This window comes from Aristolochia californica, unplaced genomic scaffold (genome assembly GCF_029961685.1).
Source record: "Aristolochia californica isolate CCGP_79_NKW_82.1479 unplaced genomic scaffold, dmAriCali1.0.hap1 SCAF_9, whole genome shotgun sequence".
NCBI lineage: Eukaryota > Viridiplantae > Streptophyta > Magnoliopsida > Piperales > Aristolochiaceae > Aristolochia > Aristolochia californica.
In genome coordinates, this window is record NW_027182290.1 from 33,426,316 (window position 1) to 33,441,208 (window position 14,893).

The 14,893-nt window shown below is 40.7% G+C and overlaps 2 protein-coding genes across 7 annotated transcripts; both read left to right on the forward strand.

The window, feature by feature from the left end:
• The first annotated feature begins 1,060 nt into the window (after positions 1-1,060).
• Positions 1,061-2,445, forward strand: LOC137941102 (uncharacterized protein At4g26485-like). Of its 3 annotated transcripts, none has more exons than XM_068786359.1 (3): positions 1,061-1,438; positions 1,511-1,715; positions 1,861-2,445. In XM_068786359.1, exons 1-3 carry the CDS (start codon positions 1,267-1,269, stop codon positions 2,135-2,137), a joined length of 654 nt encoding a protein of 217 aa, XP_068642460.1. In that variant the 5' UTR covers positions 1,061-1,266; the 3' UTR covers positions 2,138-2,445. The 3 variants fall into 3 exon arrangements, with proteins under 3 accessions (XP_068642460.1, XP_068642461.1, XP_068642459.1); XM_068786360.1 differs by having other exon boundaries at positions 1,571-1,715; XM_068786358.1 differs by having other exon boundaries at positions 1,061-1,715.
• Positions 2,446-10,020: 7,575 nt separating this feature from the next.
• On the forward strand, positions 10,021-14,608 carry LOC137940042 (E3 ubiquitin-protein ligase RGLG1-like). 4 transcript variants are annotated; one of them, XM_068784949.1, is made up of 13 exons: positions 10,021-10,032; positions 10,241-10,333; positions 11,543-11,860; positions 12,066-12,150; positions 12,489-12,629; positions 12,746-12,859; positions 12,941-13,038; positions 13,244-13,323; positions 13,411-13,516; positions 13,599-13,726; positions 13,824-13,992; positions 14,181-14,237; positions 14,315-14,608. In XM_068784949.1, exons 3-13 carry the CDS (start codon positions 11,681-11,683, stop codon positions 14,393-14,395), a joined length of 1,239 nt encoding a protein of 412 aa, XP_068641050.1. In that variant the 5' UTR covers positions 10,021-10,032; positions 10,241-10,333; positions 11,543-11,680; the 3' UTR covers positions 14,396-14,608. The 4 variants fall into 4 exon arrangements, with proteins under 4 accessions (XP_068641050.1, XP_068641051.1, XP_068641049.1 ...); XM_068784950.1 differs by lacking the exon at positions 10,021-10,032 and having other exon boundaries at positions 10,038-10,347; XM_068784948.1 differs by lacking the exon at positions 10,021-10,032 and having other exon boundaries at positions 10,038-10,333.
• Positions 14,609-14,893: the final 285 nt, after the last annotated feature.

Here is a 14,893-nt window from a genome sequence, read left to right on the forward strand (position 1 = left end):
TCTGTGAATGCGTAAGTGTGACTCCTGGAAATATCAAAGAAGGGTACCTCTGTTCATCTTTTGAGTGCTCTCTCTTTTAAGTGGCCTGTAGCTTCTGATTGATGGTTATATAGCACTTGAGTTCTGGCTTTATTTTTTCATGTTGGAATTCCTGAAGGGGCTTTGGATGTTTCTGTCCTGAAACATTGGAGGCATAAATTCTTAACAGTATGGAGTTGGTTACTGGTACTCTTTCAAAAATGTGGAATTCTCTATTTCTGAGGGTCGATGTATGTAGGAAACTTGCTTGTCTAAAAACCCGTTTATTAGTTAAAAGGAAATACTGTCTAATCTTTTTTGATTCTCGAGTTTATCAAGATCGTGTGTTTTGCTGCCTTGCATATATATCTTGAAAATTATAAGATACAAAAAGATATAAAAATCAATTAAGTTGAGTGTAGGACACCTGTGTGTTTCAGTTCTCTTCGTTTCGTACAAGATAAAGGACAATGACGAAGCATCTAAGATGTTTTTTAGATGGAGTGAGTAATTCGAAACTCGCTGGGAAACGAGATGTTGATGAAAAACTGCAAAGAGTGGTTTGTGATTAAAATCTGACATTTCAGTTCCTCAAGTGATTGCGAAAGATGATTTTGTTTGGGATGAAGAGGAAGGTCCAGTGAAGGCTGTAGGAGCATTTGGATGGTGTGGAAACGGGGGAAGCGATCCGTGCCTCGGATTGTTAGGGAAAGATTGGGATGGGACGAAGAACATTTAAGAAAAACTGTAGAATAGGCCTTGTCATGCCTCTCGTTTGTTTCTTTTTATGAATCTAAACTGCAAAAACAGATGTAGCTTCCCCATTATTTGCTCTTAACTTCCTCTACTTGGCAAAACAACTAAACGTTTTCTTCTTCTTTCCTATGACATTTTCATTCTCCTTTACTTTATTCTTGTCTTCATTCTTTTCCTTTCTTCCTTTGAGGGAGGTTGCCTTTACTCTTTTCTATTTTCTTGCCTTTGTCATTTTCATACAAACGTAGTTTTCTATTTTTCTATTCAATAAAAAGATCAAAATTGACCGTCTTGCCCTCATCGTGCCTCCCGTGGTTAAAGAATTGATGCCCGTTAACTTTCCAAGGGATGGAATATAAGGAACTTCAACATCTCCACGGTTATAGGTAGTCATTATCCTCTCGAAAACAAGTCGGAACTCGTCTTAATTTGTTACCGGCGAGCGATCAGCGCGACCGAGAGAGAGAAAGGGGTGGCTACTTGTCAGTTTCTATGGATGCGACTAGCGAAGGATCTGATAGAAAAAGGGAACAATGGATTACGCATTACTGTAGCTCCCAAAGAATTCTGCTAGTGGGCGAGGGAGATTTCTCTTTCTCAGCGTGTCTGGCTGAATGCTTTGGCTCTGCGCGAAACATGGTGGCCACTTCACTGGATTCTGAAGGTATTGAAATGTTTTTTGTTGTTCTGTCTTTTTTATTCTCCTTCTTTCATCCATATAAATATGCTAGTATAGAGCTGCTAAAGGTGAAGCACTGGACCTGTGTACCTCACCTGGTGAAGTTGAAGAGGTTAGGATGCGTGGTGCTACATGAGGTCGATGTCAAGGAGATGCATCGCCATCCCGTCCTCAGAACCATGAGATTTGATCGAATCGTCTTCAACTTCCCACATGCAGGCCATTTCCCTCTCCTCTGTGAACGACATGGCCGCCTCATCAAGTAAGATCGATTTATCTCCGCTTCGTGCACATGTTTTCAGGAGGCTTTCCCTTCCCTCAGCAGTATTCTTACCTTGTGCAATAATGAACTTCCATCGATCTGATTAAAGCTCAAAACACTTTTCTTTTGTGGTTCACTTGTACAGGCTCCACAAGAAACTCTTGTCTGCATTCTTCGGGAGTGCGCGCGAGATGCTGGCTGAAGATGGTGAAGTTCATGTAGCCCACAGAGACGACTACCCTTACAATTGCTGGAAACTGGAGAACTTGGCGAAGAAAGCTGGTATGCATCTGATCGAGGCCGTCGAGTTTCGGAAGGTAGATTACCCAGGGTACCACAATAAAAGAGGTGGAGGAATCAAAAGCAACAAGAAGTTCCCTTTGAAGGAATGTTTCACCTTCAAATTCTCGTTAAAGAAATGATAGGCACAAGAGAGAGAAAATGGAACAAAGCTGCAGTACTGATCCTTTATTGACTCGTCGTGTTTCGAGGAAGACGAAGGGAAGAGGAGCTTAATCTGCCGTTGCTTTTGTTGATTAGACTAGAGATTAGACAAGACTCATTTTCTTTGAATTATGTAAAAGAAAGAATGAAAAGGCGCTAGTTTTTTTTTTTTTTGGAAGACTAATTTGATTTGAGCTGGCTTTGAAGGGCGTCTTAGAGCGCTTTTCAGTTTTGATTGACGAGTTGTCAAACTTGAGTGGATGTGCTGAAACTTGGACGGATTTGGCACGGCAAAAGAAAAGCTCTCCGATCATCTCCCTCCCTCATTCAACGAAAGTTACGCTGTCACCTTTAGAACAAATGCTTACTTTTAGAAGTAGAATAAATTGAAGGCCTGTCGCAGGTACGATGTGCGATAAACCTTAATAATTTAGAACCCTACTCTGTATTAAAGCTCGAGTGGAAAATGCTAAATGCTCTTCTATGTGGCTGTGAAAGAAACGATCGTTTGTTTGTTTTTTTTTTTTTTTACGCTTATTTGTAAATTTTCCACGTTCCACCACCCTCTGTTTCTGTAGCTGCTGGGTGGGAGAACATGGAAGGACACTCTGCCCTTGCTTGTGGAGGAGCTCTTCCAGCAACACAAATTGTTGAGAGCCAGATGACACGCAGCTTGGAGTGAAGCACTGCTGCTTGCAGAGCAAAGCAGTGCTTAGCTGTATCACTTCTTTCACAAAGAGGCCGGTGGAAGAGGAGAATCCCTCCTATCTTCCACCTTCCACTTCCCTTCCCCTCTCGGTAATAGAAAGGGAAGTGCCTCTCCATAATAGAGAAGGAAGTTTAGAGATGTCAAGGTGTGGCTCTCTTACCTCAAACTTAGCTTTCTCTCTCCCCAGCAAGATCGCAGGATGGGAAGACAGACCCTACTCCCTCACTAGCAGGTCAGAGAATGGAATCCTATTATTTTCCGTTTTTTTCTTGGGAAGGAAGGAGCTCGGTTGGTCTCCCTCATGGCTTTTGCTGGAAGATAGCCAGGTAAGAAGGGTAATATCCCTTTGCCTTCCTGCGTTACTTTAGGTTAGCGGAAGGGTAACGAAGGATCGCCTCCCAAAGCTGACGGTTCGGTCGGTCAAATTGCCACATCACCAAAATCTGTGCCGTAGCGCCACGTCAGCATATTATTTATTACCTTTAAAATTCCTTGTCCGCCCTTTCCCCTTCCCTGGGCTCCGGCTGTCAGACATCCTATCTAGAATGACTTTGGCCGAGAAGATGGGTAAAATGACACAATGATTGAAGCGTCGCCACCTCAAACGTCGTGAAGGAAAAAGACTGGAAAATGTAAATAACTCGGACTTTCCGCTTTCCAGTGAACGTCCATTTCCAATAAAGAAGGTATCAAATTATGTCCACTCAAACAGTCTGAAACAGAGGATTCGTGACTATTCTTCGGAAGCTGCATTCGAAGAGTTAAATCGTGATGATATATCACATTGAATATCGTGGCGATTATGAAATTACAGCACTTGAGAATTCCTATGGTTGTAATTTGTGTTCTTCTGTAAATGAGACATGATCTGATTTTTACAGAGTTTCTTGATTGTAGTAAGGAAGAAAAAAGGCACAAGTGATGCCTCTCCCGTGATATGTTACTTATCAACATTTTCTGTTGAAAGTTCAGATGGTCTATATTATATGGTGCTGTTAGAATGAAAATCATTAATTCTTTTTATTATGTGTGGAATTCACTATGCTTTCGCTTCTTGCATAGCCATAAGGTGATTGCTCAAGTTGTTTCTTGTTTCTGCTTTCGAGTAAATTTCCTCGGAATAACTTCTCGCGACTCTGGTTATTCGAATTCGTTATCTTCATTGATGCTCATTTCGCAGGTAAGTCGAGACCCCAGATGGGGACGGTGCTATGAGAGTTTCAATGAATCCCCTGAAGTTGTTCAAAGTTTGGGGAAAATGATCTTGGGATTACTGGGTTGTTCTCCTCCCAATTACCCTTTGTCGCCAAAGGGTAACTTCTAGCAGACTAACGATGTCCAGTGGGTGGTTCATAAGCTTAAATCAACATATCGTTAAACATTCTCAGGGTGAGGGGGTTCTTGTCCGCCAAGAACTCGTTTGTACCCTTCCCAGCATCTCATTTGTATAATCTTTTGTATTAGTGGAAAATTTTCTATTTCTCTATCTCTTATTCACTCTTCTTTGCTTAGCGTGATGTTTCTATTCTTGGAGACAATCTTGTTTCTTAATTTGTTATTCATTTTGATGGCTTATTTTGTTTTCTGCGAACAATTTATGTTTGCAAGTTCTGTAATGAACGTCATAACCTCTTGGACATTTGACGATCTAGCTCCATTGGTTTTTCCTCGTTCTTGCCCGCCAATAACTCATTTGTACCCTTCCCAGCATCTCATTTGTATAGTCTTTTGTTTTAGTGAAAAAAATTCTATTTCTTATTCACTTTTTTTTGCTCAAAGTTGTGATGTTTCTATTCTTTGAGACAATCTTGTTTCTTAATTTTTTATTTATTTTGATAGCTTTTTTTTTTTTCTGCAAACAATTTATGTTTGCAAGTTCTGTAATGAACATCATAACCTCTTGGACATTTGACGCCAATAAGCGTGATGTTGAAGATACTGTTGAAGATACTGATTCTCAATTAATTAAGGCTCATTGATTGAGAATCAATTCAGGATCATTGCCCGTTTAAGGCCTTCCTTACAGGAGCTAATTAAGCTCAAATCATTCATTTCCTGTACAAACCATATCAATTGTAATCACGTGTATATCTCTGCAATTGTTATAAATTAATGCAGAAACCTCACCTCGAACAGTGTGGTGAATTTTGAAAAGTGTTTTTGCGTGATGTTTCTATTCTTGGAGACAATCTTGTTTCTTTATAATTTATTCATTTTGATAGCTTATTTTGTTTTCAACAAACAATTTATGTTTGCGAGTTCTGTAATGAACATTATAACCTCTTGGACATTGACGGTCTAGCTCCATTGGCTTTTCCTCGTTCTTGCCCTCCAATAACACATTTGTACCTTTCCCAGCATCTCCTACAACTAGGGGGTACCTCTGCTAGTTTATATCAAAGAGTAATCCCTTGTAGTTATATTGACCGCAACTAATTCAATCTTATTGGTCATGTTATGTATATAGATTTATTAGTAAATTGCCATGGCTGACCTTAATTAACTACCATAGAGGGCACTACAACTATTTGTTCATCTGTATTTTCTTTGAGACATGTTAACAGTGACTAATAAGTTTGAAGGTTGTCTGCTCGTGATGTATTCTTACTTTTTGTCATACTTCTTCTGTATGTTGATTTGAGTGGCAATTTTATTCCAAATTTGTTCACCTATCACATATTTTTTAAACTTTTTGGATCTTTGACAAATTGATCAAAGATGACTACATTGTTTCTGGAAGGGTAAGAGTTTGTTGCTCCATGATAATAATTGTCACTTTTGTTAAAGTTCCAAGTAGTTTTCATCTAATTGGTTTCAGTCTATTAGGTGACTTTATTCTTTTGTTTTTTGAAACAGGTTTGCTATCTATTATCTGTTTTTATCTTCTTCTCTCAAGTATCAGTGGCTTGTACCATAAATTGTGATTTTGGCCTTAATGCTTGAGAAGATTCTGATGTTGATCTTTTTGAGCACCATTGAAGTTGTGCGTGACTGGTCAATCCCTACCAAGGTGCGTGAGCTTAGGAGTTTTCTTGGTTTTGCAAATTATTATAGGAGGTTTATCAAGAGCTTCTCAACTATAGCAGCCCCCTTGACCGACCTCCTTAAGAAGAACCAAAAGTGGCAATGGACAGACTCATGCCAAAGAGCATTCCAACGGCTGAAGGATACCATGATGGTTGAACCAGTGCTGCACCTTGCTGATTTCAGCAAGCCATTTGAGGTACATACAAATGCCTCAAACTATGCTATTGGGGGTGTGCTAGAACAGGACGGACACCCAGTCGCTTATGAGAGTAGGAAGCTTAATGAAACTGAACAACGATATACTGTACAAGAAAGAGAAATGACGGCGGTAGTGCATTGTTTACGTCTTTGGAGGCACTATCTTTTAGGCTCCAAATCTATTGTAAAAACTAACAACGTCGCTTCTAGTTACTTTCTTACACAGAAAAAACTCAGTCTAAAGCAAGCCCGGTGGCAAGATTTTTTGGCCGAGTTTGACTTTAAGATGATGTACAAGGCGGGGAAGGCCAATGGTGCTGCCGACGCACTGAGCAGGAAGGTGGACGCACCAAACTCTTATGAGGAAGAGACCAGCTAGAGATTGGCGCAACAAGCACCACCATCATGCACACATGCGGCAGAGGAGAAGACGTGTGCGACTGAATCCCCGCATACTGCAGCAATCGGCATTTACTTCACACGCACCACGCGTGGTGCGGTAGCAGCTAAACATGAAGAGGCGTGCGGCTCGAGCGTAGGCGCAGGAGATATGCGCTTTGCGCAAGGCAAACGCGCGCATGGAAGACTACCTTGGCGCAAAAACAAAAAATGGAACTTTGCGATTACAAGCCTTAGCAGCAATTACACAAGTTGGTACGGTGTTTTTAGACAGGATTCACATTGGACTTCGCCAAGACGCCCAGGCTTACAACATTGAACAAGCTGCTACCTTGGGCGAGACGAGAAGATTTTGGTTTGACGATGTATTGCACAAGACCAAAGGTAATCGACTTTATGTGCCTAAGTACAATAACCTACGGCGTGACTTCTTGAGGGAATGCCATGATACCTTGTAGGCAAGACATCCATGTCAAAGAAGGAGGTTGGCCTTGCTGTCTGGCCAATAATTGGCCAGACATGGAGAATGATATGGATGAGTTTGTGCGCACGTATCTTATCTGTCAACAAGATAAGATTGAACAACGCAAGCCTAGGGGTTTGCTACAGCCCTTACCTATTCCAAAGCGGTCGTGAGAGTCTGTTTCAATGGACTTCATCTCTGGATTACGTAAGAAGGATGGGTTGGTGTCTATCATGGTGATGGTAGACAGATTTACGAAGTATGGTACATTCGTAGCGGTGCCAAGTGATTGTACAACAGACGGAGCAGCTAGAGCATTCATGGCACATGTGGTGAAGCATTGGGGTTTGCCCACAACAATCATCAGTGATCGTGACCCCAGATTCACAAGAAATTGTGGACCGAGTTATTCAAACTAATGAGAACATGTCTAAGTTTTTCCACTAGTTTTTAACCTCAAAGTCACAGCCAAACTGAGCGGGTAAATGCTTTGTTAGAACAGTATTTACACCATTTTGTTGCAGTAAATCATAAAAACTGGCCAAACTTGTTAAACGTGGCCCAGTTTTCATACAATTTACAAAAATCAGAATCAATCGGGCACAGTCCTTTTGAGTTGGCGACAGGACGACAGCCTTTGGCTCTCATGGCTCTTTCTAGACACTTCACGGAAAAGTCCAGCAGCTCATCAGCTGGCGAAGAGGTCTTATTGCATAAGGCAGCTAAAAAGATGAAGAAACATGCTGATTTGAAGAGGAGGGCGTCTTCTTTCAATATTGGTAACCAGGTCCTTCTCAAACTAAAACCTAAACAATTACGTCACCTAAGAAGCAAGAACAAAGGTCTTTTGAAGAAATATGAAGGACCCTTTTTCCTATTATTGAATGTGTGGGCACCCTCGCCTACAAATTGCAATTGCCGAAAAGGTTTAAGTTTTACAACGTTTTTCATGTATCAAACCTTAAACCTTATGTTGAAGACCCGGACCCGGATAGAATAGTTGACCCAAGAGCTCCCATGGATATATCTACTACCTTTGACAATAGGGTAGATATATTATTGCAGACCGAGAGGAACGCCAAAGGGGCAAGCCCCGGAGGACGCAATACTTGGTCAAGTGGCAAGGTCAACCGGAAAACGAGGTAACATGGCAAGACGCTGACGAGTTATGGCAGTTTGAAAAGGAGGTAGCCGACTATCGCCAGGGGTTGCAGACGAGGGCGTCTACCTTATGGCGATGGGAGTATGAGACGGAGGATGAAGTCATGGTGTGGCCAGACACCAAGGCTGAAGACTGTGCAAGTCTAGTGCACAACAATAGCAGCAACGACCAAAGCCCAGTGCAATGGCACTGCCCAGAAGGGCACACACATATAGTTGGCCCGACATCAACTGTAGTAGAAGAAGACACACTTGAGCTTGCCAAACGGATGGCCAAGCAACAAGGCGTGTTACAACCCTAACAGCCAACCCAGACACAAGGCAGCACGCCAACAGACACTCCAAGAGGGTCGAAATGGGGTGTGCGCGACTAAGACTACAGGCAGATCGAAATAGGGTTGCGCACGACCAGGATTCCAGCGAGTCAAAATGGGGTTGCACGCGACTAAGACTCCTGGCGGATCGAAATGGGGTTGCACGTGACTAAGACTCCTGGCAGATAGAAATGGGGTTGAGCACGGCAAGGACTCCAAGCGCTCCCGACCAGGACTTCAGGCGCTTCCGCAGGCGCACGTGTGACCCGGACTCCAGGCACATCCGCAAGCGCGTGAAGCGGGTTGCGCCCAGGCGCATCTTGAGGCACGCGAAATGGGGTTTCAAAAGTGCCCACGTGACCAGGGCGCCTCTAACGCCCATTTTTAGGATCTGGCGAATTTTTTGGCATTTTTAGAGATTTCTAAAGGCCAGGGGAGGAGGCTATAAATAGAGGGGTCTCTCCCATTGTAAAGGGGTTGAAAAATCCTTAGCATTCTTTGTTCTTCAAGTATATAGAGAGAGTTTTTAACCTTTGGCCTTCAAGAGTGTTTGACCACCCTTTGTAACATTGTCTTCTCAATACAAAGTTGGTTTTTCTCTTCTATATCTTTGGTATTTCCGTTGTCCTTTTTGGCTTGCAACTTCTAATGTGAAGTATTGGTTGGAGGATCCGAGGCTCAAGGAGGTTGACTAGTTCTTGGGAAGGACTAGTCCGCACGGGGTAGATATTCCGCTTGGCTAGACAGACTTAGCCTAAATCTAACTGCGTGACAACCATCCTCTATTTGGCCTGGCAGGAAAAGTGGAAACTATCTATTATATTTCCTGATCTGTTGTGTTTGAGTGGAGTTTTTACTTTCAAAGACTTACTGTGATTGCACTCAAGTCGCTACATCTGCCTCCAAAATTGGTTTTCAGCGTAGTGATGTGGTAGTTCACTGGTGTTGTCTACCCTTGGACAGCCAATATAGACATTACAATGGATCGAGTTGCACTTGATGCAAATCTTCTACATCAAGTGTGGTGTTACAGTTAGATATGACAACGTAAACAATACCAACCTCACGTGCTATATAATTTGACTTGGTCTATAGAAGGTTTGTATCAATTGCAATTGGGTCTGCCATGCTAAGGGGCCTTAATTCTGGTGGCAAGTGTGGTGGTTCGAGTGCTGTTCAGTTTACCATGACAAGAACCAAGTGGAATCGCTACTTCCACCTTCCTTTGATCCTTCATTTTTCTAAAAGGCAAAACCTATTTGTATTTTGCAGTGTCCAGGTAACAGAATTTGTAGTTTTTGTTTGGAGTTATTAATGGGCTAAGTTGGTCAAAGTTCTACAGAACTTATTTTTGTTTGGACTCATTAATGAGGGCGAAGTTGTTCAAATTTGCAGCTAATGTTGCTGCACTTGCGCGTTGCCTGGGCAGTGGCTTCATTAGAATCCACGCCCGAAACCATTTTACCAATTTTACTCTTTTCTATATCGCTCTGTCTTGAGATTCCGTCGTGCTGGACGAGTCCAAAATGGTAAAATGATAGCATTCGTTTTTAAATTACCTTCCGCCAACCACCAGCGGCACTGGTACGTTTTCAGGTGTAGGTGGTTTTCGACACTCTCTCAGTATATAGAAATATTTCTTCCACGTACAAGCAGATCTGACTGTTTCCATGATTGATTTCGTTTTCCTCTTTCCCATCGACGCTTTCCTTGCATTTTCCTGGCAATTCTTTAACCAACTTTTCTGCTTGCCGACAAACGTCACCCATTTTTCTGTGCGTTTATCTTAATAAAATTCTTCGACTTCCAGGGGTGTAAATGAGGATTTCACGCTTCTGCATTGCGGCGTCAACGCAGCGATTTCGTAGAGGTTTCCGAGTTTTAAGAATCAGCTGCTGTGGGGGTGAGATTTTCGGGGTATATGTGTCTGTACTTTCCTGGATTGCGCTGCGTTGACAAACTTTGTAGCTCTCTGCTGGAAAATTGTATCTTTTATTACTTCTTTTTTTCTTGGTTTCTGTAGCATATATACTGGCAAGTTATCTTCGATTGAGCACTACTACTACTACTACTACTACTGAAAGAAGCCTCTTTATTCAATTTGGATTAGGTTGTTTCCATCATTCTTATTTAAGTTCCTTTCCTGTTATTGTGGTTTTTTTTAATTTTAGTTTTCTACGACAATTTATGGGTTTCTTCTGCGAAAAGCTCTTATCAATTTGGATTAGGTTGTTTCCATGATTCTTATTTTAAGTTTCCTTTCCTGTTATTGTGGTTTTTTGAATTTTAGTTTTCTACGACGATTTATGGGTTTCTTCGGCGAAGTCTCTTCTGATTGTGTAAATTTGGTTTGTCTTTTGGTTCAACATCTTTAATTTTGGCATTCCGCGGATTTGTGTTGAAAGTTTTTGTTGCTGCTTCCTTTGCGTGCCTCGTGAATCTACTTGTTGTGTGCAAAATTGTTAACCGTCCTCGTTCATATGAAATATTGTTTCATGTGTTTTATTTGGTTAAGTGGTAACCATCATGCACGAAGATGACTTTCCTTCTCCACAACCTAATACTCTGTACTTCTGTCTTGATTAATTGATTAGGCTGGTTTGGATCTTTGAATAAATTTGTTCCGAGCTGCATTAGAGAGTGATAATTGACATTTTATAGTCTCTGCATTTTTATTTTCTATCGAAGAGTATGCTTGTTCTGCTGGATTTTTTTATTTCTGTTCCTTCTGTTTGTTTTAATTTTTTGCCCTGCGCTTCATTTCTCACTAAAACTTGCTAATTGTACTTTGATTATGATTGTAGTGGAATATAGCAGTACTACTTCTCTTAGATTTCTTAATAAGATGATTTCTGCACGTAGTCTTGGAAAATTCTGCTTCTTTGCTGAATATTTGCTCTTGTGTCTGGACGAAGTTTCTGGGTAGCTGTAGTTTGTAACCTTCCATTTATTACTTTTTGCTCATGCTTTAGGGACAGGCTTATATGGATCCGTTGACCTTAATTTTTCTCTCTCTGTGCTTGAAAAATGGCAAAGGCTTTTTATGCATGAACTACAGAAGAAGATTTCCGTTCCACTTGATTTGCTCATACATGCAGGTTTCCGTTTGCAGAACTTTTCACTCTATTTGGCTAGACCGTTATCGTGCCTTTGATGACCTTGGGGTAAATATGCAGTAGCTGGCTGTTATCAGAAGGCTTTTTCAGCAGTCCTGAGCTGGTTGTGAGATTCATTCCTTACTTCCCTGACCATGGGTGGCAAACAAACAAAGCATTATGGATGCAGCCGTTATCCACATAACTATGGATCATCATCATCGTTTAATGTTCCATCTTACCCTCCCCATCCTGATTATCGTGAGCCTGATGTAAAAAGCAAATTGCAGAATCGATATTCAAGAATAGCGGACAACTACGACTCACTTGAACAGGCATTATTTCTTTTTCATACCGTCTCCTTAATCACTCTGTTAATTTCATAAGTTTGTCTTTCTTAGATACATCTATATTGTGCATATCCTATTGGCTTGTACCATGGCTTTGATAAGCATCCAGACTTTGCTAAATAATATCAATCTCATAAAGACAAAATTGTTTGATAATATGTTATAGGTTATTTCATCTCACTTTTGTCAGGTAACAGCGGCTCTCTCACAAGCTGGTTTGGAATCTTCCAATCTCATAGTGGGTATTGATTTCACCAAGAGCAATGAGTGGACAGGTATGTTGGGAGACATGTTTTTAATGCAATGTTGCTTTGAGTACACCAAAAAGTTAAAAGAATGGAATAATATTCATCCATTATTTAGCACGAGTCATTATGTATTTATTATGGGCAATTATTTTGCAACTCTGTTTTCTTACCAGATATTTGCCGTGGACCTAGGAAGATTGCAAAGTATTTTCACGGTCTCATACATAGATTGTTAATATTGCTTCAGATTGATTATTGGTTCACCTACCGGAACATTATGATCTTCCTATGATTGAATTTTAGATCCTGGGTTTTGTTTTGTAATTCTGAATTTCTGTCCATTATCGTAATGTTTGTGTTACTAGGGATTCGATCTTTCAATCGTCAAAGTTTGCATCACATTGGTGATACTCCAAATCCTTATGAGCAGGCGATATCTATAATTGGGAGAACCCTGTCTGCATTTGATGAAGATAACCTTATTCCCTGTTTTGGATTTGGAGATGGTTAGTAAAATATGCCTTCCTCGCACTTAATGTGTTAAGGCGGGTGTCACTTCCTTTGAACTCTTGAAATTCGTAGTTGGCTTGAAACTTACCTTTTTCCTTCTGCTGTTTTGAAGCATCTACTCATGACCAAGATGTTTTCAGCTTTTATTCTGATGAAAGACTGTGTGACGGGTTTGAAGAAGCACTAAGTCGGTACAGAGAAATAGTCCCACATCTGAAGCTAGCTGGTTAGTGTGTTTGTTTTGATTTTTTTTGTTTTTGTAGTTTCTTGAATCTGATGTACAATGTGGCTTTCTTCTGCATCTCAGGACCAACATCATTTGCTCCTATAATTGAAACAGCTGTTGGTATCGTGGACCATAGTGGTGGCCAGTACCATGTTCTTTTGATAATTGCAGATGGGCAGGTAAATTGTTACTTTCAGATATTTTTTATTTACAGTGGAAATGGATCTAGACTATTAGGTTTCTTTGTCCAGTTTTTTCACTTCATTGAGAACTCTAAAGTTATATCATCTATTTTTTGTGGTGTGTTCACTTTTTTTTTATTCAAATATTTCTCTTCATAACTAATAGTAAATCTGTTTTTCTTCACACTGATAAAACTTAAAGGTGACACGGAGTATTGACACAGATCAAGGTCATTTGAGTCCACAAGAACAGGATACTATAAATGCAATAGTGAAAGCAAGGTGACTACCCGATGTAGCTTCCTCTCGATTGTTTAATATCATTTACTTTTACGGAGGTGTCTGACAATAGTTTTTTGTTTGTTGTAGTGAGCACCCTTTATCAATTGTTTTGGTTGGTGTTGGTGATGGTCCATGGGATATGATGAAACAATTTGATGACAATATACCTGCCCGATCATTTGATAATTTCCAGGTTATGAATCATAACTTGGACTTTTGCCATATTTATGTCAGAAATTAGTGTGGAACTGATAAGCAATTTTCTTGTGTTGCAGTTTGTGAATTTTACTGAAATTATGGCCAGAAACATTCCTCCCTTCAAGAAGGAAACAGAATTTTCTCTCGCAGCATTGATGGAAATACCATCTCAGTACAAAGCAACAATAGATCTTCAGCTTTTGGGGTACCACTATTAGGAGTTTGGCATTTCAATTGGCTGAAGTTTCTGAAAATTTGTGCCATTTGGAGATTAACTCGAGTCTTTGATTCAATTTTTGCAGTCGAAGAAAGGGGATTCAGGGAAGGGTTCCTCTCCCTCCGCCAATCAACAGGATGAATTCACCATATTCCAGTTCAAAGTTCTCAAGATCTAGTACCTCTGAAATAAATCCGGGCATTGATAGTATTCCATCTACTCAGTCACATGAAAATGTTTCACATAACAATCAGGTATTGAGTTAATAACAAAGTGGATCTAAGAAGTGATAGTTTCTTTGTTTATTTGGTGCAAAAAAAAAAAAAAAAAAAAAAAATACAAGACGTAGGCTTCGCTGTTTGTACACTGTAGGGACATGTTCGTTTCAGTCTGAGGGAATGAGATTATTGTATAACTTATATTTATGGCCCTTTTTTAACAGACTTGTCCTGTGTGCCTCTGGAGTAACAAGAATCTTGCATTTGGGTGTGGACATCAGGTAAGTTCACCGAATAAACACGTTCTGTTCACCTAATAAACATGTGCTGGACTACTAACAGTGCTAATGAAATACAGACATGCTATGAATGTGGGAGAGAGATGCAGTTTTGTCCCATATGTCGAAGCCACATAACCACAAGGATACGCCTCTATTAATCTCACGCCACCGGCAGGCGGCACCTTTAGGATACTGGGGTTGGTGTAATGCTCGCTCACCGTCTGGAATGTTTGTAAGGAATGGCTTTGATTCGGTGTTCTCGCATTTGGCCTAATGCCTTTGTATCTTTTCCCTGTAGTTCTCGCATTAGCATTTGGCCTAATGCCTTCGTATCGATAATTGCCAATTTTGATGAAGACAGTTTACGGTCACCCACCGTTAGTCAAAATAGGTCGACGCTTTTTAGCATCGTACGGCACAACGCACCGCCTCCGCACCTATCTTTTGGGTCGAGAGAAATTTGCCTCTTATGTGACACTGATGTGTCATCTTTTGGTATCACATGTGGACAAAATGCCACGTCAAAATTAAGATCCTTTCTCTCTTTGTTTTTTTCCTTTTCCACTCTTATCCTCTTGCTTATTAAGGTGTTGCCTCTGTTAGTGCCGAATAAGCCATTGGTGATGGTGACGAGAGCTGAGGTTGAATTTCGAGGG